A 24,152-nucleotide genomic window follows, 5' to 3' on the forward strand; every position below is an offset into this window, starting at 1 on the left:
CCCACTTTTCAGTTTTTTATTTGTTAAAAAAGTTTAAATTATCCAATAAATGTTGTTCCACTTCACGATTGTGTCCCACTTGTTGTTGATTCTTGACAAAAAAATTAAATTTCATATCTTTATGTTTGAAGCCTGAAATGTGGCGAAAGGTTGCAAGATTCAAGGGGGCCGAATACTTTTGCAAGGCACTGTATCTTCTGGTTGTCCTACGTCTCTGACCGTTCTTGGGGGTAATTTAGTTAGCTTTGTGTAGCGATCGCAAATGCTACTCAGTGACAGCCAACGAACACTTTTAATTTTTTCATTGATAACACATCTTAATCCTATAATTTATTTACACTTCCCCCTTACTAAAGTTTTTTTTTTTTTTTTTTATATATATATATAACAGAAACGGTAACAGTGGCAGTCAGACACCATTGTAATTCTTTTCAGGTCATTCATTGTCAGACAGAAGCAGTGCGGCACAACGTTACGCTAAAAAAATAAGGTAACAATATAAAAATGGCTTACCTCTTTGTCCTCTGAAAGACCATGCCAACCCAACATAATGTTTACTGCATATGAAACGTGAATGGATTCACCCAACTGGTGTTCAAGTCCGCGCAAGTTGATTCGGTCTTCACATTTTTTTCCTCCCGAGTTTTTGGTTTCCGGGAACGTATGAAGAAAACATCCTTCATGGTCGTAATGTCTAGAGTCGTTTCTACAAGTTCCAAAAAAGCAATGCGTGATCGGCATGTTCGTTTTTGAAAGATTATCGGCGAAAAGTAGCACTAATTGCGTTGTGTCTATGCGAGGGCGGGTCTATAATGTCCCACTTCGGCTTTACTTCCGCTTTACGATGCGACGTCACGGTCTAAAAATAGCCTGCGATTGGCTGGCAACCAGTTCAGGGTCTCCCCTGCCCACTGCCTGTAGTTAGCTGGGATAGGCTCCAGCACCTCCGCGACCCTCGTGAGGATAAGCGGCAAGGAAAATGAATGAATGAATGAGCCATATGTTTCTCGCTGCAGTTTGTAGTGCTTTATAGGCATATTAAGAGATGTTTCTAACATTTAGTACTGTGTATTTGTGGAAAAATCTTGTCTGAAGTTCTACCATTACAAAAAACAAAACAACAACTCCGATCTTGCATCGCCCCGTGGCAGTTCCTGGGCGTTCTCCTGCCTCCGCCTTCCCCTCTCTTCTCTGGCTGGGCATCCGCCCTGCGCTCCGTCGCGGGTCGCTGGCTGGGCGCCGGTGTATCAGCGGGGTGTCGCCTGCACCGGCGGGGGACCCTGCCTTGCCTGGGGCTTGGTGGGCCGCTGGGGGTCCCGTGGCGTGACGTGCCGGTTGGGGGGCTGTGGCTGTGGCTCGTGGCCCGGGTGGGCGGGCGGGGGTGGGTGTAGGCGTGGGGTTGGTGATGCGTCCCCTCCTGCCATCCCTGAAGGCCGGTTGATGGGCGCGCGTGTGGCCCGGGGGACCACCCTGGGTCCCGGGGGGGGGGGCCGGTGGCTCCTTTGCTGGGCGGCGGGAGGAGGGATGGGCTGCACATGGCCTCCCCCACCCCCGCGCCCGCCCTCCCTCCCCGGGCTGGCTGGGTGGGGGCCGTGGCCCTGGGTTGGCGCCCGCGCGGTTTCTCCGCCCGTCTGCGTGGCTGTCGCGCGCCCGGTGGGGCTTGCGTGCTGCTGGATGTGGTAGGGCATGCTTGGGTTGGGGGTTCCGGTGCCGGGATTGGCGATGCGGCGGCGTAGGGTTGGTCGCCAACGGGCTTACACTCATAAGAGATTCACACGATTACTGGGTTCTAGATCACAGAACTGATTTGTGTACACACTACCCCTTTCAATCACTTAGCTTATAGTCTTATAGACACCCCCACCCCCATTCTCCTCTTTCACTGGCCAATTGGCCCCCACGTGGTGTAAACCGGAAATACATCTCGCTGACGATAGCACCAGCATATTAGTAACTAGTTTAGATGTTCAATGTATTTCTTGTTGTTGTTTATGTGTTTCTTTTCTTTCTTCTCTTGTATTTCTTTTCTTCTGTCCCCTCATAATCCCTTCCTGTTCGCTGCTTTGTCATAATAAAAAGGTATTTTGAAGGATCACAATGGGAGTATGTCAGACTCTCCATGTGAAACATTAAAACTGTTCAGAATCCGGGCACTTAGACTTCCATTCTCTGTGTCAAACAGCTGAACAGGACAGGTTTAAAAAAAAAAATAAATAAATAAAAAATAAAAAAATAAACAAACAGTGGCGCCTCCAGAAATTTTTCATGGGGTGGCCAGATGAGGCCACTTAAAATCTTGGGGTGGCACACCAAAACTAAAAGCCATAATTTCAGGTTTTCATTATATTATTACTGTAAAAAGGTCAGGGGAAAACTATCAGAAAGACTTAAAGAGAATGATAATTCTAAGGGGCTGTGAGATATCAATAGAACTGTTTTGTGGCAATAAAGTTAACCAAAAAAATAAATCACATTCATGAGCAATTATCGAAAATAGATAGAAAATTACGAACATTTCCGAAAGTAGTCCGGAAACAGCCGAATGGGGCTTTGACGTCACAGCCAGTAAACAAAAGGTCGAGGCAGGTGCCATCGTTGTTTATCGACGAGAGAGTTGCGTTCGTGTTTTGTCAAAAAATCGCTAAAATGGTTCAAACCTGTCATGCCATGTGTTGTACAAATAGCCATTTGTCGCAATGTAGTACCCATGAGTTCCCGAACGTGAGAAAAAGAGCTGGACTATGCAGACAATGAGTAAAATTCCAGGGCTAATTTTGCAGACCCAGCCTCCGGCATGGTTTTGTGTGGTGCGCATTTTACACCTGAAAGCTATTCGAACTATGGCCAAAATGAAATCAGGTTTTGCTAAGAAATTGCTTCTGAAAGCAGATGCAGTGTCCACCATACACGCGCAGCCACCTAAATGTCCCGAGAAATCAAGAAAGAGGACGATGACTGGCACTGATGAGACCACCCCACCACCCAAGGCTAAGCAAAGGAGGGGAGCAGCCAAGCTCGAAATGGCCAGAGTGAGTAAGTACTCTTTTATAATAAAAAACATCACGCATTGGATATAGGACTGGGCACATGTATAAACAATCGCTCGTAATTTATATAAAACAAATCCTCTAATCCCATTCATATTTGTGTCTGTTGGCAGAGCGAAAACCTATGATAGCACAATAAATGATCATTATTCTATACATTACTTTATTTTGCGGTCACGGTGTATCAGCTTCACAAAAAGAAATGCAAAACAAACCATTCGGTGTTTCCCACACGATATGTTGCCGGTGTTGCATCAGTGTAATTGCTCCCCTCAATGACCGTTTCATTAGGCTGCATTGGCTTTCGTTTGGGCTCAAATTGATAACCCAAAACACCAAAGAAAGGTTCATAACTCTCCTCGTCACCATTACAAGAACGTTCATTTCGTCGTATTCGTCGCTGCAACTAGAAACAAAATTCTCCGCCATCATCGCCGCCATTCAGTACTAAGCACTGAGCCGGATGTTTCCTAGTTGTGACGTCACGCACACAATATGCTAGATTTTTTTAGGATCTCGTGGGCCGGTCCTTTTAGCTTGACAATCGATCCAAATTTCTATCATTTTCTTGGTGTTGCAACGTGTGTAATTACACGAAGTGGCATGATAAGAATCATAAAGGCATGCATTTATGGATAAATGATGGAATATTAGCATTTCCCCAGGTGTTTTCACACTCTTTAAGGACACGGCTACTGATATACTTTGGTTTGTTGTGTAATATTTGATGTTACCAATGATTTAATGTATAAAGTCCATAATCCATAGTCCTGGCTGTGCATTTGGGATGAAATGCATGACTGATGCTACAACAATCTAACAATTTACTGGCAAGCGGGGTGGCCAGTGGGGTGGCCAACAAATTCATGGGGGGGCTGTGGCCACCCCTGGCCACCCACGGTGGCGCCACTGCAAACAAACAAACAAACAAACAAACAAACAAACAAACAAACAAACAAACAAACAAACAAACAAACAAACAAACAAACAAACAAAAACCCCCACCCCCAACAACAAGTACTGAATTGAATTCCTTTTTTAAATTGAAAAACACTTTTTATGTTGCATGACTGTCGGAATTACTCACTTTAGCATCAAAAGCATGCCAATCTGTGAATCAAATAAAGCGTGTGCATGTGCGAATGCGTGCACGTGTTTGCGGCAGCGTGAAACGCGGCGCTGCGTCTCGCAACATTCATAGGATGCTTGCTGCGGAATTGAGGCGGTCTGAAGGAGGCTGGAGTCAAATTCCTCTCTGCGTAGGAGCTCCAACACGACACAGGGCAGCGACTAACGGACCGCTCGCCCATCGACTGATCATTGATCAAACTACAACTTGTCCAATTCTTCATCTGCTTATCACCGCGTCGGATATTGCTGTTCCTGTGAAAACCAGCTGTTAGGGGCTTTTATGGGCTTTTCAATATGCATTAACTGTCGCTACAATTCGTTTGCATCATAAAAATCCTCTAAACTCTCCGGCTGCAAAAATGTTTAAGGACTAAACTACGGCAGTAAAAGTTGGTCTGTTAAGAGATAGTTTTAAACAAAGAAGTCTCTTGACTTTTCCACAGCGGAAGTGAGCTCAGTCATGCTTCGTGTCAGTGCATAGTTGCTGGACGTAACACTACTGTTCAACCATCAACTTCTTTGCCTTGTTCTTCATGGAGACATGTTTGCTGGATAGTTGGGCCTGAAATGCCACATCAACGCTCTACAACACCAAAGCCAAGGAGTTATGGAAGGTAAATGATCTTTTTGTTGTTGTGATTCTTTCTTCTTCTTCCTGGATGAGGCAGCCTTGATGATGGAACTGCATAGGTCAAATACTGTATAAATGAACAGCGGATATTTACTGTATATACAGTACAAAAGACAGTGGTCACAATACTGGACAGCTATTCAAAAGTTGACACTTATAGAATGAGGGACTTTATTTTTTTTTTTTTTTTGACACTTTAACCCTTTATAAGGCAAGTGACTTTTTGTTATCATTTAAATAAATTAAATACTGTACTAGCAACTATTGTAGTGCTGCAACGATTAATCAATTAACTCGAGTATTTGATGAGAAAAAAAATATTCGAATTAAATTTAGTTGCTTCAAGTATTCGTTTAATGAAAGTGGCGTTGTAATGGTTTATTTTGAAATTGTTTGCATTTAGTTGTATTGATTAGGGTGGATACACTGCTCTCTGGCCTGCCTCTTTTCACATGGCTGAATCCAACTGCTCTCCGTTAAGACCAACGTAAGCTAAGTTTTTGTTTGAGCTAATGTTTTTTAATGCATTCATAATTTAGTTTATACATAGATTTAGCCAATTTTTGTGGGAATATATGTCCGAACCATTTGTTAAGTGAATGTAAATAAAAAGTTAGCATTTTATAGCATTTAAGCGAGCGGACTTTTTCTATGTAAGTTAGCCAATTGTTCTTTTGTTGTATATAGATCCTCATTTTAAAAAAAAGAAATAAAAATACCATTTGAGGCTCAGCTCAGGTATTTAATTTTTCATATTCCTTATCTGATTACTCGATTATTCAAACTAAGTAGTCCATCGATTAATCGACTACTTAAATATTCGATACCTGCAGCCCTAAATTATTGTAATATACTGTATATTTAAATGATTAATCATGGTTGTTTTTTTTGTTTTTTTTTTTGTTTTTTTTTTAGAGTTAGCCATAATACATGCATTTATAAACGAATGCAATAATAATAAAAACTAAATTAGTAAAATCAAAATGAATAAGACTGAATAAACATTGGTTATGGTGCCAAGTAATAACACACAAAGTAGATTTCTTTTCATTGTTTTTAAGTAATCCATGTCATTGATGGAGATAGATATCCATTTTATCTAAACTGAAAAGACTGGCTGTGAATGCTCATAATTTAGTGCCATTAACGGCGCCAGACGTCCAATCCATTTTGACTGGGAAGGGCCAATTTCCGTTCCTTAAAGGCACTCAAAGCACTTTGACACTGAGACCTCATTCGCCTACTGATGATACAGTATCAGGAGCAATATGGGGTTCAGTATTTTGCTCATGGATATTTTGACATGGTTACGAGGGCAGGGGTTTGAACCCGCAACCTTTTGGATGGGAGACAACTACTCTACCACATCCCCAGAAGCATGCTCATAGGATTCTGCAGCACCTGGCGAAAACCCACAAAAACACAGAGAACATACAAACTCCATTTAGAGATATCCCAACTGAGCTTAGAACCTAGATTCCCTGACTGAGTGACAGGGCATGAACAAATTAAATGAATCCTTATAACATAACACAATTGAATTTTTGTATTTTGCTTGATTTGGATATCAAGCCTCCACTCCAATCTGATCTGTGAAAATGGCACATAAAAAGCATTTGGTTGCAGTAGGATTTAACAGAAAATGTGTTTATTTGTTTGTTTGCTTTTATGCTCTGTCTAGCCAATACTCAAATTTAGATTGATTGTGATCTTCATGTGACCATGCAGGAAATGGGGAGCTGGTTTTGGACGAATGCCTCATTACACGCTATGATAATTTTCCAGACAGATGGACAGACAGAGCGAGGTCACAAGTTGTGGGGTGTTGCACATCTGTAGAGGCATACTGCTTCTCAGGAGCCTGCTGACACATGGATCTGCTGATGTGTGTATTGCTGAGTTTGTTCCTCAAATGATTGTTTTTATGAGATCCTCTGCATTCCTTCCGTCTTTAGTTTAAGCACTTTCAACAACCAACAGGGCGCCATGTTTAACTTTAGGCCTTCAAACTGGGCCTCTTTTATCTCCAAATGTAAATAATCAGGGCCTGTCTGACTGAAGCACAGTGACCGGCAAGTATTTCGGTCACATCTTGTTATAGGCCTGCAGTCATTTAAACCGAGAATTCCGCAAACGTGATAGTCACTTGTAGTGCGTCTTTTCTTTTTCACTTCCAATTCCTGGCAAACACTTTCAGCTCAAATCCCGACAGGAAACAGTAAATGCCCCAACTTAGAAAAGGCTTTAGCAAATTCATACAACACAAAAGAGGCCCGAAGGCATTTCCTTCCCTTTACTGGGAAGAACCCTCTTTGTGTAATCGAAGTATGGCTTTGTTGGACAATCAACCGCCCTTCCCTTTTAGGAATACTGACTCTTCAACTCATTCATGTTTCATCTCCAACTCATTACAATGACATATATACCGTAATATCACAACAGATGGCGGCTATTTGGACTTGAGATCTAAATTGCGTAAGTGGTTATGGAACAGTGGCCATGTTTACAAAAACGCAGTAACCTGAGCTTTAGTTTGAGGTCCCAATGGACATGAGGACAATGGGAACAAACCCTTTTACTTGCACTCCTATTACAGTGTAAAATCCCAACTCTCGCCTAAGTGCTGCTTCCTGTCGCCTTGACTCCCCACAGTCACGTGGGAATGGTTTTGCAGTGACATCATAAGGGGGCGAGACTCATGAGTTTGTGCAGTGGTTATTCTATATTTTCCATAACAAACAAATTTAAATATATCACTTTAAATTGATGTCACTTTAAATTGATTTTATAGAAAAATACATTATAGTAGTTTTCAAGTGGGGGTTTGCAATGACAAAATGCCCTCTCTGTATCTAGCACAAAAGTCCCTTCGTGTCTTTTGAATGTGTGAGAGTGGGCATTGGGTAGAGAAGTCAGAAATAAAAGAAAGCAGTGCAGCTGCACACAAAGAGCCTTTTGATTCACGCCATTTAATCTTGTGTCCGTTTCTGAATTCTACGTGTGAGATGTATAATCATGTGGAGCAGGTGTCCGGACAAGTCACAAATTATCATCATTTATCATTATCTTTCAGATGTGCCCACACATACGTCGATATTTTCTAATTTTAGAATATGATTTTTTTTGGGGTGTGCTTTTTTGTCTTGAACAATAAACATAGTATGAACTTGCCTCTGTCAGACTTTTATAACCCCAATTTTCACATCTCATCTCACATGAAGTGAAAATAAGAGCCAATATTGTACTTCGCCAAAGTTCTCTTGACAGGTCTCTGTAGTAGTTCATCCCGAAGGTACAGTTCAAATTTTTCCACACCAACCATCCAATCCATGCCTTTCGTGGCCCTTCCTAAACAGTAAACAACCAACCCCAAAATATTCCAATTAAGCCTAGAAAATCCAAATAATCTAGGTAACAACAACTAGCCATAAATTATGACGACAGTGATCGCGAAGTGTGCTGAGATAGTTCAGCACGGAAGACAAAGTGTGAGAACTTGTGTTCTACAGTGGTATTGCTTTAAAATAAACACATTCAAATATCTCAGCTGGCTGAGTAGGTGTGGCTAAACTGGAGATGACTGTATGTTTTTGGTATTTCCCAACAGCTGGAGCAGAACCCTGGGAACTCTCACACATCTGGCTGTGTATTTTTTCTTTAACACAAAGCCTTATTAGAGTTAAACGCCCCACCATTGAACATAAAATCCCTCATTTAGTTTCAGCAATGGTGTGAATTCAAAATCTTGTGTAATTTGGCGCCACATGTTCTTGGCATAGCGTGTCCTCAATGTTGTATCTTAGCCGCTCTTTATCTTCCTCTTGACCGTGTTGTCCAGCTTAATGGTTAATCTGTTTGTCGACAGGTGGCAGAGCCTCAGGGACAGCTGGCAGCGTTGGCCGTAAGAGACTCCACCGGAGGCCGGGCTACATGAGAGGGGAACAGACCAGACCACAAAGTTTTACAGATGATATTGAAGACTTGGAGGAAGAACAAGAAGAAAAAGATGGAGCAATTTGCATAAGGAATGGAAAGAGTAAATGTGAAACTGAGGGGGTAATCACTGCACAACCTGACAAAACCTCCCATGACATCCCTCTTGCGTCCACCAACAACAGTGCCCTCAGTGAACCAAAGAGTGAACTCATGTTAAACCACACCCCGGTATTCCAGCATTCAACTGCTCCTGAAGAGTCTTTCAACTCCAGTTTTAGTTTCATTCAACAGTCTCTCAGGACCCTCATGGCTCCTGCAACACCAGCACTTGATCCAGAGCCAAAAGCTACCGCAGTGCCTGATTTCTCTCAAATTCAATCAGCAGCATTGTTTCCTGTTCAGCCTGAATCCAAACCCTCCACCCATGTCACAGCTAACTCAGTCCTGAGCAGCCACAAAGAGAGGGAGACACTCTGTTTAGGTGGACGGTTTTGGGGTGAACACGCGTGGGACAGCAGAGATGGTGACTTCCAGTGTCTGGATACAGAAATCACTTCTTCATTGTCACTTGATTCAGACACCGCCTCTGCATCCTCAGTCACGTCAGGATACGAGAGCGCCACACCTGCTTCTGACCAAGGTTGGGACAATTTGGTGAGGAAGTATGACAACGTACTGCAAGAGTGTCTCCAAAACAACCGGACGCACACAAAGGTGGTTGAATATACACTTTTTTATTAAAATTTTTATTCAATAATGTCATGAAAGTCAGTCTGCTAATACCACCCTTGTGGCTAGCAAAATACTACTATTTTTTAGCAATACAAATTAGTTAGCAATACAAGTTAGCATTCTCTATAATATTCTTAGCAAACATTTCTAAACTGAAATGTACTGCGGTTTGGTAAGGGGCTAAATTGTCTTAGCTGGAGCTAGTGACAGATCAGAATGGCGTGACGAGAAGGCCAAAAAAAGTGTGGCCAAAACCCCCCCCATATCACACTTGTTTTTTACGCACCTGTATTTATAATTATGGCTGACACAAGCCCAAAAGGAATAAAGCCGTTTTACACAGTATAGAAATTGTGCAGTTTAAATGGATATTTGCTGTCCACGTTTAGCATGCTAAGCCAAACTAAGCTAACTGCAATTACAGTTATAGAAATGTGTCTCTATTTGAAAATTTTTTAAATAAATATTTTGACTCATACAGTACTGTTTTGATGGTACTGAACTCCAACTTGACATTGAACAAAGGCAAAATCTTATATCGTTGAATAGGGTGACCATATTTTGATTCCCAAAAAAGATGGCACTCGGCCCGGCCTCGAGATTCTTAAATTTTACTCGAAAGTTCACTCAAAGATGCTTTATCACTTTAATATATTTAAAGTGTGCCGCCTCCACCTGGATAGAATATTCAGTTTTATAACAAAATAATCGCTATATAACCACAAACACAGACACAAATTGAAATTCTCAGAGGTTAGTCAAAAGGCTTTATTATTCCTAAAATAGAACAATAATAACGTAAAAAACCCCCTGAATGAATAATGATTAAAAAAATGCCTCTTCTGTATTAGCAAATCATCCTTTTACAAAATAATAGCTGTCTTTTCGATTCTTACTGTACAAAAATCTGAAATAATGTTTTAAATCACAGGTAGTTCCTGGGTTATGACTTATGCAATTTCGACTTTAAGACACCAGAGTCTCATCCGCTATTTTGTCTCCTGCCGATTTGTTTTGGTTTGTTTTTTAGTTGCATAAACAGTAGGGATGCAACGATACAGTTAAATCACGGTTCGGTACGATTTTTCGATACGAGGGACACAATTTTTGATTAGATTCAATATATCTAATGCTCTGAAACAAAAATTACAAGTGTTTTTCTTTTTTTAAAAAACATTATTTTGCTAACAAGCAAAAATAACAATGCCGTCATATAAACATGTATTATAGTGTATAATATGTATGTGCTTACTTCTTACTGATCTGAAGAAATTTTGTGCAAAAGTGCTGAGAACAATCTTTACTGTTTTTAAAGTGAGGTGGGGCACACTGTTGATTGCTATTAGTCTCTTAGCAGGTATGTTTACCACATGAGAAAAACATCCTATTTGTGGTCCGAGTCCATCTGTGTTGCTAACTGAATTAACAATATATGCAGCATTATCTATAGACACTGGTATGGATTGATTTGGCCTGCTTAACTTTTTAATTTATCGATGTAGTATATGGACTACGCGTCCCATGATCACTCTGAGCTCACGCAGCCAATGGCATGGGACTTAGGGGGATCTAACGTAGCACATCTGGGTTGGTATTTGATGATATCTGCTGTGTGCGCGCAAGTGTTGTCGGGCATTAAAAAAAGTTAACAAATGCCACAGAAGTCACGACTGCTCATTACTGCACAACACCAGCATTTGACAATCGACTTTCATAAACAGTTTGAAGTACAGCGCTCTTAATTTGCCACTCATTGTTCATCATGTAACCGTGAGGTAGGTCTCTTTGACCCACGGTCTTAACCTGTCTGTTGTCAAAGCGAGTTTATACGTAGCAGCCAAGTCGGCAACAATATATTGACGGTCTTTGTTGTACATATAAGAAAAGACAGTCTTTCTTTAATATATACGAGTGGGGATAGCATATCAGCTCACCCAAAATGCTGCCAAACAACGGATCTGCACGACAGTGAATCTGGCAAGCCGCCATCTTTCTTCACGAGCAATGATCCTCGTGCGCCACACCTCCCACCTTTCAGGCAGTTTGGGGGAGGAGTGTAGGAGGGGGACTGCTAGCGGCGGAGTTTGTTTTTTCAAGGCAAAGCTGCGTCGGACATTTTAGCGAGAGAGACGACAAAAATGAATTCGAAAAATAAATTTTGGGAGTTTTTCATTTGGATCGAATGTTTTTGCGTATTAAATCGAAGAGGGCGTATCGACCGGTTCAATATAAAACCGAGTATTGTTGGATCCTTAATAAAAAGTACCATTTTGTACCTCATAGTATCTTATTTTTTACTTTATTAATAAGACAGCTTACAGACAGCAAACAAGGCAATTGTGCTTCTTGAAGCATTTTACTTCCTTCACTTTTGACAATTTGAAAAGCTATTACACACATATGTACTCTTATGTTCAAAACGACACGCATTTTAACAATAAAACACTTGACACAAAACAATTGGTGTTCAGACACCCATGTCGTCTGATCAAAATGTAAATTTAGTAGATTCAATTAGCCTAATTTGCCTAACAAAAGTCTATCTTAAATGCTACGAATGCGTACGTATTCATAATTCTCATAGCAAATTGCTCACACCTAACTCCACAAACTGTAGCTCTTAACTTAATTACAAACATACACAAACATATATTAGCTGAAACAACTTACAACCTTTTGTGGGCCAAACCAGAGCGCAATTATCCTTTATCCCTGTCAGACAGCTGAGTCTGCTCCTCAGTTATACAACGCGACAGTCAAGCCTGACTCAACGCTGCCACCAGAGGGCGGTGTATCCTCCATCGTAAAACAAAATACAATACCTTTGGACTTTTGGGATAAATATTTTGAAATTTAGGGGTAATTGAAGGGTAAATTTTGATTTACGCGGAAATTCGGGTTACTTCACCAGCGTAGGAACGGAACTCGTTCGTCACCTGGGGACCACCTGTATGAATCTAATGTAGGAAATCCAGCTTTAGCAAAAAGCTCTTTTCTCCTTCCAGTAAAATAATGTAAATAAAACTGTAGCCTCACAGCAATACTAATTTAACAACAAAAACAATAAAAAACGTCATTATAGTCTTTAGTTTTTTGTTGTTGTTTGTTTTAGCACTTTGGGGAATGATGGACCACTGCTCCAACGTCTGCTTTCTGTGTTACTGAGCACAGCAGAACCAACAACTGGGCAGACTCTCTGGGAACACATCACAGGCAGCACAGTACTGTAGTATTCTGTGCAAAGCGTCAGTCCATCTCAAACAAGGATGTAGGTTTGCATAGGGACGGTGGGGACATACCACAACCAACTTTTCAGGAAGCTCAAATTGTCCCACCAACCTTTTAAGCAACCTTATATATATGAGTTATACAGGTAATTTAGAATTTCTTCCCATATGTTGTAAGGATATAATTGACCTTACCAATTATTTGATGAATTATTTTCATTATGTTCAAACTTACATTTACCCCTTTTTTACTTGCTTAATGCGGCGGTCCATTTTTTCCCACTTTAATTGCACGTTTGATTGGCTGATAACATGACCCACCCCCGACATAGACATACACGCTCACACTCACACAGCCCCGACAGAAATACATGTCGACAACATGCTGGCTCCTCCGCCCCATTTGAAGACGAGGGATATTAGAAGTCTTTTTTTTTTTTTTTTTTTTCCCCCCCAGCCAGCAGCAACAGCAACTGTAAGTAATTTTAAAAGACGCCAATGTTGTGGAGGTGGGAAACACACCACTAATTTTGCTACTGAAAGTCTGACCAGCATCAGTGTTAGCATAACATCAAACTGTGTTAACTTGCTAACCTGCAAAACTCAAGTAGGCAGCTGCTTAAAGGTGTCCTTCTGTTTGTGTTTTCTACTGTTAACATTATTTAAACGGTGGGAAATGTAGTGAACTCTGCTGGAAACTATAGAACTCCGAAAAACGTGAGCAAGAAGCTACAGAACCTCATATGTTGCTCACACAACACAACATACACACAACATAATCATAATTAACTATGTACATTAAAGTTTTTTTTTTTTTTGATGCCGCAAGCTACCCACACAAGTGTTGCAATCGACTGGTCGATAGTGATCGACGTAATGAGCACCCCTGATTTAGCATATGAATTAATTCGGTTCATATTTGTGAGAAATGTAGCCTTGACCCCCGTTCACCCAATCTGTTTGGCCCTATTAATGTCCTATCCCAAGCAAAAAGTGCACATACAGGTTATGCTGTTATAATGTCCCTACCAATCTTGAGAAGAAAAAAGAAACCCAGACATTTTCATGAATTTATAAAACCCCGCCAGCCGCACCGGACAGGATGTAAGAAGTGAACATGTATTGGCAAAAGAGGATGTTTGGTCACCCTATGGTTGAATGATTGACCAAAGAATTTCACCCTCATTATGTCACTGTGATCTGCTGGTCATTATCCTTTTACAATTTCATCCCCTAACTGACTGCTTGGTAATTTTATTCTCTTTAATTCTGTTTCCTTCTTAGATCGAATCCATGATGTTAAAGCTTCAGAGACTGCAGCAAAAAGCCATTGTGGAAGATGACTATGATGCAGGTGAAGTTTTTTTAGTCAATCCTTTGCCAGGCCTTTTTAGCTATAACTGAGTTGTTCTTTTAATAAGGTCAGAATGCAACGATATCTGTTGTTGATCCTGTAATTGTGTGCATAATGTGTTCTTTCTGCAATAATTTTGTGTTCTAAATAGATTTACTGAAAGGAGGTCAAAACACTGGAAGAAAGGATCATATTTTTGCTCGAAGGGATAAATAATTTCCAGATTGAACATTGTGTTCATTCTGGATTCAAATATTTAGATGCACTTATTTCTAGTGAGATGATTTTTTAAAGAATTTGATCAAATTCAAATATGAGAACCAAATGTCTCTGGATCTACTTCAGATGAAATAATGTCATGACACACTAAACATTTGACAGGCTTTATTGACTTACAGAAGAAGATGAAATTAGTAAAGTGAATTAGGGCAGGATGTTATATTCAAAAGAGAAGTCCTATTGTGGGAAGTGGTTCCACTTCCAATTTTAGAATATGGTAAATGGGTAATCAATTTTAACATGACTCATTTTTGTAGTACTTTAAAGTTTAGCAGAGTTATGGGTCAAGAGACCTATGAAAAAGGGATATTTTTTAAATTTCTTGGACCTTGACTGAAATTGTAACACCAAATCTGCTCTTGGCCTCCTAGAATTTGTGCTTTATGTTTGTTTATGTGTGTTATGTTGTAATTTTATTAAAGTGAAACAATAAATTTATATTAATCTCAATGTGGAAATAGTGTCTCCAGCCTTTTTAAACCCTATCCAGCAAGAAAATCTAGGCAACAAAATACCTACTTCTTTTGACTTCATGCACGACTGCACTGTTGAAGCTCAGTATTCTGCATGTTTGTGTGTGTTTCCAGCTGAGCGATTTGGGAAAAAGCTGGAGGAGCTGTGCAAGGAGCGAGGAGCTCTTAAACTCGGTTTACCTTCCAGACAGCCCAGCGTGGCTCTGTTCCTCCAGAGGCTTAGAGAGGTGGTGCAGAGCGCCCTCCGCAGGGCAGACAGCAGTCAGCACAGGTCAGCTCACCAGGCATGGAATAATATTAGCATGCGCATACACGAATTATGATTCCCCCTAGTCCAGGGGCGGACTGGTAATCTGTGGGTTCTGGAGGATCACAGAACGGCCGGTGCCCTGGACGGCCGGCGGCCGCCATTCATTATACATCACTGTTTTTAACCCCCCCAGCCTCTGATTAGCTACAGTTCGCATCCAATCCGACAGGTGGCAGCACTGCGCCTGGCTGTAGAAGAACGAAGAAAGCACAAAGTAGCCTTCATTGGTTCTTTGTAGAAGCAAACTAGCGACGAGCGCTAATGCACAATATGGATGGTGGTGGCAAAAAAAAAAAGAAAAAAGAAAAGAGACGGGTGGCGCGGAGAAGGTTAGGGAGGAAAAAATTAAAGAAACTGGAGAACGAAGCATTAAAATGTCATAAGTTGACAAATATTTTCGCAAGCAGCAGTCTGGTTGCAACGGCCACGTCGGGTAACAGCAGCCTAACCTCCGGCGATGGTAAGAGGGGGAGCGGGAGCCACTCTGACGTGCAGCCGGTGCAGGGAGAGAGAAAAGAAGAGGGAGGGTGTAATGATAAGCTGGTGGAAGTTCCCCAGACAAGCGCAGGGCAAGCAAAAAGGGATGAAGAGGGTCACTTGCTCGGTATACTGGCAATTGTTATCCACCAGGTAGCTACATTTTAAATGAAATAAATGACAAAGGGTTAGTGCCAGCTAGTCTGTTTGCAATCGTGTCAAGTTACAGTATGCTAGTCCTACTATCACTCTCCTTAGGAAAAATATTTTAGCTGTAAAACAACGTATGCTCACGCAGCAGCAATATTAATTAAGAAGAAATATAACAAAATATTAATAAAATGAATGGTTTTACTTTAAAGTTTAGTTATTTAAATTGATACTTTTTTTAATCATCTTGTTTTCTGGTTAATACTTTCCAATGAAGGTTATGTATCCATGATTTGTCTTGAAATGTTTATTGTATTTTCACTGAAATGTATTATTTGTATGGCAAGATTAATTATGGCAGGGGTCTCCAAACCGGTCCTCAAGGGCCGCTGTGGGGCCTGGTTTTTGTTTCAACCGATCGAGTACCGACAGTTTGACCATTGAAATTTCTGCTAAAACAAGCAGCACCTGACTGCAGTCAACTGATTACACTTGTAAGACACCAGATTGGTGCATAGGTGTTGTCTTGTTTTGTTGGAATGAAATCCTGCGCCCACTGCGGCCCTATGTGGAATAGTTTGGAAACCACTGGATTATGGCATAAACAATGAAATCATTTTATAGACAGAGATATATTACAGTCACAGTCTAGACACATTTTCTTCATTTTCTCTCAAAGTGCACGAAAATGATGCATTTTACAATGAAATGTAAAAAAAAAAAAAAAAAAGTTCTTCCAGGGGGGTTGGGGGGTGGGGATGGGGATGGCATGCTGGGGGCATGCCCCCGGACTCCCTAGGGGGTCTGTGTTTCCCTTCGCATAGCGATTCTTGTTGGCTGGGCCGAGTCAAAGTCCAGGGCTGCTTTTTAGTCCCAGTCCGCCCCTGCCCCAGTCCATTTTGACTGGGAGGGGCAAATGACGTTTAGCGCCGTTAATGGGTTGAAGGCAGCCAGTAAGTTAAACTTTAGAGTGTTTTGGGGCTGTAACTAATATATATTTCTGTTTTTAGTCATTTTATTATTAATTCAGTTTTTATTAACACATTTTTAATTTATACATTTATTTCTAGTTTATATATATATATATATATATATGTATATATATATATATATATATATATATATATATATATATATACACACACACACATACTGTAGATCTAAAAAAAATATGTTAGTTCTAAATAAAGATACAAAAAAAAAAGTAATAATAATTGCTGATGTTTTAGATTTTTTTAATGACCAAAAGTTACTTGCTCTATAAAGGGTTAAAAGTCGTAAGTGTCCATTTTTGAGTAACTGTTCACTCTAGTGACCACTGTCCCTGAAAGGGTTAATAATAGTCGATATCAAGAACCACACTTGTCACTTAACTGCCATTATACAAAACCTTTTCATATTTTTTTCTGTGGATTTTTTGGGGTCATATTACACAATAGTACAAAACACTGGTCTACAAAATTTTGGAAAATACCTGCTATAGAGATGAATACTCTAGCTAAGTTGTACTTGCTGTGGTGAAATGGACTGGAAAATTTAAAAAAAAATGTGCTGGTTGGCATTCAAAATATTTAATGTTAAAGTTTGATCACAAAGATACATTGGTGTAATTATATAATATCAGTTTCACAAGTTGACATGAGATGGATATATCGGTGTGTGCCACCGTTTATGAAATGTATATTAATGCATTTTGTCCACTTCCAAAGCAGGCAGTTTTTTGCGAGCCCCTGGCGATCTGGCCATAATAAATGTGGTAGAAGGTAGAAGTACAAATACTAGTGTCAAAAAAGACAAGAAATTTAATAGTAAAAGTAGGTAAAAGCAAGGATTACTCTTGTCATGTGATCAGTGCCAGCCCTCAGCATAAGCGAGCCAGGTGGTTGTTTAGAGCGCTATCTAGTGGAGGGGGCGCCAAATTTCTTTGGGGGGAAAAATGCTCTTGGTGGGGTACTGATGCTACGCTTCCCGAACGTTTTCTAAAATATCAAGTACATTTCAATATGCTACATATGAGGGCTGCAACTAACGATTATTTTCATAATCGAGTAATCAGATGATTAATTAAATGATTCATCGAATAAATGTCACTTTTTTCAATTACCTTCACAATTTACCTTGAAGTTGTTTTAGGCATGTTGTTAGTAACATTGAAGAGAAAATGAATGACAATTTCCTTCAAAAATAATATTTCATTACAGGTGCCTGACTTAACTGTATTAACTATATCGATTTTCAAATTTGTTGGCAACTAATTTACTCGTCGTTTTGACCGATTAGTTGATGCAGCCTTATTAAGAAGCTAGTTTAGACAGTAAGATGTCCGAAAAATGTAAATTGTTGTTTTTCATGGTAAAAGCATATTTTTCTTCACGTCCTACTTTGACTTGACAAAATATAATGAAGAAATCTGATATTTACAATTGAGAAGTTATACGTACAGTATGTTATTTCAAGAATTTAACCAAGTACTGTATAAGGTAGAAGGTCTTAAACGATTAATTGGTTATCAAACTAGTTGTCGTTTAATTTGCTAATCGATTAGTTGTCGATTAATCGATGAACTGTGGCACCTCTACAACAAATAAAACAATTTACACCTATAGTACCTGTGTGAGCATGGGTTTTCCACACAGGCTCAAGCCAATATTCAAAATAAACACCATACAGCGGGAATATCCACTAAAGTGCACTTTAAATGGGACATTAATGCACAGGACGGAACCTTTACTTTCTCGTTTCGGGTGAACCATTACCAGTAACGGATGTACACCCTTCAAGTTGTGAAAATCCGATATTTACAAATATACAGTATTTTCACAAAAATATATTGCCATTTTTTGGGGCCTCCTAGCTACCCGTTTGCCTAGTCACCTAGGGATTGTACTTAATTACAAAAGAAAAACCCCAAACTAATTTCTGAAATTGAAATTACCATCCCCTGAATAGAAATAAAAATCATCATTTACTGTGTCAAAATAGTAACAGGAAGGTCTAATAAAAAGAACAAATATTTGATGTGTTTGCAACGTTGCAAAACCTTTTACTAGCAACACAATCTTTTAGTACCAGCTTAACTTCATTCCTGTAAACACACACTTTTGTGACATTGATATTTGGTTATGCACACATGCAGGGTCACATGTTCAGTAGTTGTTTACCACTGTAGTGGTTTCAAATACAAATAGTCCGACATCCCAGCCAAACCCCCTTTTTTTGTTCTTGCTCTTGATCAAAATATTCTTCCCTCAGGTAAATCTTCTAAAAACAGGTAGCGATTTAGAGTTATGCAACATGCATTCTGACTTATCCATCAGAGTTGCTGTTTTGTTTAGTTTAGTTAGTAAGTTTATTGTTTTTATTTTTAGATGACTGTCAAATGACTCGGAGATTGAAAAAAAATTCTGGGTTCCAATCAAAGCTTTCAGAGGTGACTGTATTCTGTTTTGTTGAGCAGGTCAGGAGTAGAATCCGATGGAGGAGAGCAGTCGGACTCAATGCGCCGCCGAGATCGTCTCATACAAGAGAAGCGGACGGTAGAGGTAATTCCAATAGTTCCCTCTTTCATGCATGATTTTTTTTTAAAAAAAAGGGCACTCATTGAACTCATTGGCTGCAATTCATGTTCATGTTCTTCCACCCCTCCCAGTCAAAATGAATTGGACGTCTTGTGCTGTCAACGGCGCTGAAACATGAGCATTCACAGCGAGTCTTTCCGGTTTAAATGGAATGGACGTCTATCGTCATCAATGGCATTGATGAGTTAAATGCTATAAAAAAACAACAACTTTAGAGTGTTGCTTAGCGCCATAACTAATGTGTATTTCTTTTTTTATTTATTTTAATTTCATTAATTTGGGTTTTACTAACATTTTTATAATTTACAAATTTATTTACAATCATCAAAATAATATAAAAAAATACAGACATGATTAATAATTGTAAAATTTATATGGTGTTATACTTATTGAGCGCTTTTCCACCTTTCAAGGCGCTTTACACTATCTCGCCATCCACCTACTGGTGACGCAGCACCAGGAGCAACGTGGGGTTCAGTGTCTTGCTCAAGGACACTTAGACAAGTTCATCAGGGCGGAGAATTGTACCCACAACCTCTAGGTTGGGGGACAACTACTCTACCACTGAGCCACACCACCCAATATAATAATAATAACTAATACGTATTTTTAAATAATCAGAAATAGTCACCTGTCCTATAAATAGTTAAAGATCTTAGGTTTAAAACAAAAACAAAATGTATTTTTTTAAATTACCAAAAATAGTCACATTTAATTTTTTTAAATGACAAAAAAAGTCACTTGTCCTATAAAGTGTTAATGGTGTTAAGTGTCAGGTTTTGAATAGCTGTCCATTGTCATGACAACTGTCCCTGAAAGGGTTAATAGCACTCTGTATTTCTTATAAAATCTATGTCTTATCTACAATTAGCCTATTTTAAGACATGTAGACTTCACACAATAGCAATGACTGATGAAGCGTTGTGTCTTCCGATCAGTACATATATTTCCGTATTTTTTTCCCCTCATCCAGTTCAGAATTTCCACAAAAACAACCAAACAGCCAGTCCAATGCCGTCAATAGAAGCCAATGAGTTAATGAACAGCAAAATCTGGCTTGTTGAAGTTCTAGATATGATTGCAATACAGGAGGAAATGGAGGAACTCCAGCAGAGACTGGCGGAGCTGCAGGATCGCAGTCGATGTCTGGACCAGCAGATCCAGCAAGAGGAACAACAGATGGAGGCTGAGGAACTGGAAGGGTCCATTCTGAGGAGCTGTACCACGGCCCAGCTCCGAGACATGAGCCGAACCCTTCATGATCTTGTGATGTCTGACAACCGCATCCAGATCTTAGTTTCTCCTCCTCCTTCCATGCTCAGGTTAGATTATAAATAATCATTTGGGTATGGTAGAAGTATGATAAAGCTACACATTTAAACTCCACAGGATCGATGCGTATGGGTTTACATTCCTAAAACGAATGATTGAAGCACTTAAAGAGTTGAAAATTTAGACTATAAATTTAAGCAATGCAATACTGTCAGTTACCTGATGAAGGTGCTAGAGAACTGCATTGACATGTCAGCAGGCAGCACATGTTTACATGCATTTTATTTGTCGTGATCAAATGACCATATTTAGTTGGTTACATGCCAGTACAGAGCTTGAATCTTTGCTTCCCTGATACACTCATCAAATATTCATAAGACAATGTGCTTGTAATGCGGTTGTTTTATGCTACTATGTCATAATAAATATGTCAGCACACACAAGTGAAAAATAAGGTGGAAAACCGGTGATGTAATGTACTCATAAATTTAAATGGCTATGAAAAGAACATTTTTTCACCAGCTGATGCCACATTTTGAGGTGTTTTTCTCCTCTCTCTGGAGATCAAGGAGGTCATTCAGGGACTCAACTTGAAAGAGCTCTGAAACTTTTGTTGGCACATTGAATCAGATTGCATTGCACAGATGTACCAATACATGAACTGTTTGGTGCACACATTTTTCTATTTCAGACAAGGGCGTAGGTTTGCATAGGGACGGGAGGGACATAACACTACCAACTTTTCACGATGCTCATATTGTCCCCATCAACTTTTAAGCAACCTTATTTGCATTATATAATGACTTTAGTTATATAGGTCATTTAGATTGTCTCCCCATATGTTGTAAGGATGTAATTGACCCTACCATTACTAGGTGAATTATTTTCATTATGTTCGGACTCACATTTACCCCTTTTCACTGCTGAGTGTGCCAGTCCATTCCCCCCTCCACACACACACGCACCCACAGCCCCAGGCCCATGCCGCCTCCTCCACCCCTTTCGAAGAGGACGGATATTAGAAGGTTTTTTTCCCTCCGGTTGCAGCCACTGTATTTAATGTAAAAAGATGTCAATGTTGTGGAGGTGGGGAACACACCACTAATTTTGCTACTGAAAGTCCAACCTGTATCAGCGTTAGTATAACATTAAACTGTGTGAATTTGCTAACCTGCAAAATTTGAGTAGGAAGCTGCTTAAAAGAAATGTCCTCCTGCATGTCTTTTCCACTGTTAACTAGTGCGGCCACGATTAATCGATTAACTCGAGTATTCGATTACAAAAAAAAATATTTGAATTAAATTTTGCTGCTTCGAGTATTCGTTTAATTAAAGTGGCGTTGTGATGGTTTGTTTCGAAAGTGTTTGCATTTTATTTTATTAATTTTGGTGGATATACTGCCCTCTAGTCCACCTAATTTCACATGGCTGAATCCAGCTGCTTCCTGTAAAGACCAAGTTTTTGTTTGAGCTAACGTTTTTTCTTTTTTTTTTTTCCAATGCATTTGTAATTTAGTTTAAAGGTATATTTAGCCGTTTTTTTTGTGGGAATATGTGTTTGAACTATTTGTTAAGAGTATTGTAAAAAAAAAAAAAAAAAAAAAAAAAAAAGTTGGCATTTTATAGCATTTAAGCTAGAGGAATTTTGTTATGTAGGTTAGCCATTTGTTTTTTTGTTGTACATATATCCACATTGATTTATTTTTTTTATACCGTTTAAGGCTCAGGTCAGGTATTTTAATTAAGTTCCTTATCCGATTACTCGATTATTCGAACTAACTAGTTCATCGACTAATCGACTACTAAAATCGATAACTGCTGCCCTACTGTTAACGTTATACTGTGAAATGTAGTAAACTGAGGTTTATCCCTTTCTCCCCAATTTTCATTTTTATTTTATTTATGTGGTTTTAAAGCAGCCCAAAGGAGCTTTAATTTTTTTTGTTGAGTTTGGCTGTGCTTGTGGACAAAAGCAGTTGTGTCTTACCTGAAGGAAGGCTGAAATTTTATTTATTTTTATTTATTTCTATATTATATATATGTTGTGTTAATTTCTCAACAATGTTGAGTTTTCTTAAGACAAATGTTTATTTTTTGCATGCCTGAATTGTTAAGATATTATTAACAAGTTTGTATTTATTGTGTATTATATTATAATTTGAGTTATGTTCAAATATTGAAATCTAAATTTGCTCATTTATATCCAGTGATTTATTCTGGAAGTTTTCAAACTGTTTCTTTAGTAGTTTTTGAAAACAAAAGTTTGAATGGAACAGTGTATCACCTGAACCAATACAGATGAAAGTTAGTATAAGTCAATACAGATGTATTTTGAATTGATTTTAGCCTATCAATTAATTAGGTTTATATTTGTGAGAAATGTAGCCCTGACCCTCATTCACCTGATCTGTTTGGTCTTATTAATGTCCTGTCCCCAGCAAAAAGTGTACATGCAGGTTATGCTGCTATATCATCCCTACCAATGTTGAGACCAAACCTACGCCCTTGATTTCAGATGTAGCGAATATGTACAGTACACGAGTGACACTATCCTTTCAATTCCCAAGAGCTCCTCTTTGCTCATGCCTGCTCGAAACGGCTCAGAATGTTAATGTTTTTCCTCAGATGCAAATTAATACTTTGCATTTCTAATGGTAATAGCTCACGAGAGAGCACTCTCAGATGACTCTATCTCACGACTTGTTAGAAAGACATGTAAATTGTACTTATCACCTTCCTGGTGGCGCGACCCACCATCAGTAGCGTAATTTGATATCTGACATACTCTCACCTCAGCCGGAATGCATTTATTCTCAGAACTGATTGAAATTGCGGCCCCAGATTGGGCATTCAGCTGCAAATCTGGCTGTGATGTGATTCAGGTCAGCAAGATGATTGTATTGCAGTTTTCCATTTATTGAAGGGAAAAAATAGCAGGTCACCATTACCCATAAAGATTTTTTTTTCTCGTTTGGTGAAAGATTGTCAACTTGCCACTACAAAAATATTGTGGGTTTGAGCATATATTAACACTCTTTAAGCCACTTCTTAAATGGGGAACTAATTTTTAACGATATGACCGAACGTGTTACATTTTGGTAGATACTAAATTATTAAAGGGATCGAATCGTGACCTCACTACTTGATGTTTGCATTTAACAATGACAAATATCGTTCAATGATTCGCATACGATTTACACTAAGAGGTGAGTCAACAATGCCTCTTTGTCACTTTATTATTAGTTTTTTAATATGGCATTGATGGCAATAGAAGTCCAATTCATTAAAACCGGGAAGCCTGGCTATGAGTGCTCATGTTTCAGTGCCATTAACGGCTCTCGACGTCCAATCTATTTGGACGAATGAAATATGAAATACATTGGACGTCTTGTGCCGTCAATGGCAGCCAATGAGTTAAATGTAAGACATAATTAACCCCCCATTCCCAAAAAATCATATGTCGCACATGAAAGGGTTGAAAATAAAAGAATCACGAATGTGTATCTTAATGCTTAACTCCTTCGAGTATCACTGCCATTTGAAAAGTTCAATATAA

At 39.4% G+C, this 24,152-nt stretch overlaps 1 protein-coding gene across 2 annotated transcripts in view; it reads left to right on the plus strand.

Annotated features, from left to right (window-relative positions):
- The first annotated feature begins 4,274 nt into the window (after window positions 1-4,274).
- disc1 (DISC1 scaffold protein) overlaps window positions 4,275-24,152 on the plus strand; it is a 107,148-nt gene continuing 87,270 nt past the window's right edge. Inside the window, exons 1-7 of one of the 2 annotated variants that reach the window (XM_057848306.1) lie at window positions 4,275-4,792; window positions 6,538-6,694; window positions 8,675-9,459; window positions 13,989-14,058; window positions 14,925-15,081; window positions 19,205-19,289; window positions 20,415-20,647. In XM_057848306.1, the coding sequence (XP_057704289.1) occupies window positions 8,740-9,459; window positions 13,989-14,058; window positions 14,925-15,081; window positions 19,205-19,289; window positions 20,415-20,647 (1,265 nt within the window). In that variant the 5' untranslated portion in view covers window positions 4,275-4,792; window positions 6,538-6,694; window positions 8,675-8,739. The remainder of the gene's footprint in view (window positions 4,793-6,537; window positions 6,695-8,674; window positions 9,460-13,988; window positions 14,059-14,924; window positions 15,082-19,204; window positions 19,290-20,414; window positions 20,648-24,152) is intronic. The other variant, XM_057848305.1, reaches the window with a different exon arrangement.

Source organism: Corythoichthys intestinalis, chromosome 10 (assembly GCF_030265065.1).
Source record: "Corythoichthys intestinalis isolate RoL2023-P3 chromosome 10, ASM3026506v1, whole genome shotgun sequence".
Lineage (NCBI taxonomy): Eukaryota > Metazoa > Chordata > Actinopteri > Syngnathiformes > Syngnathidae > Corythoichthys > Corythoichthys intestinalis.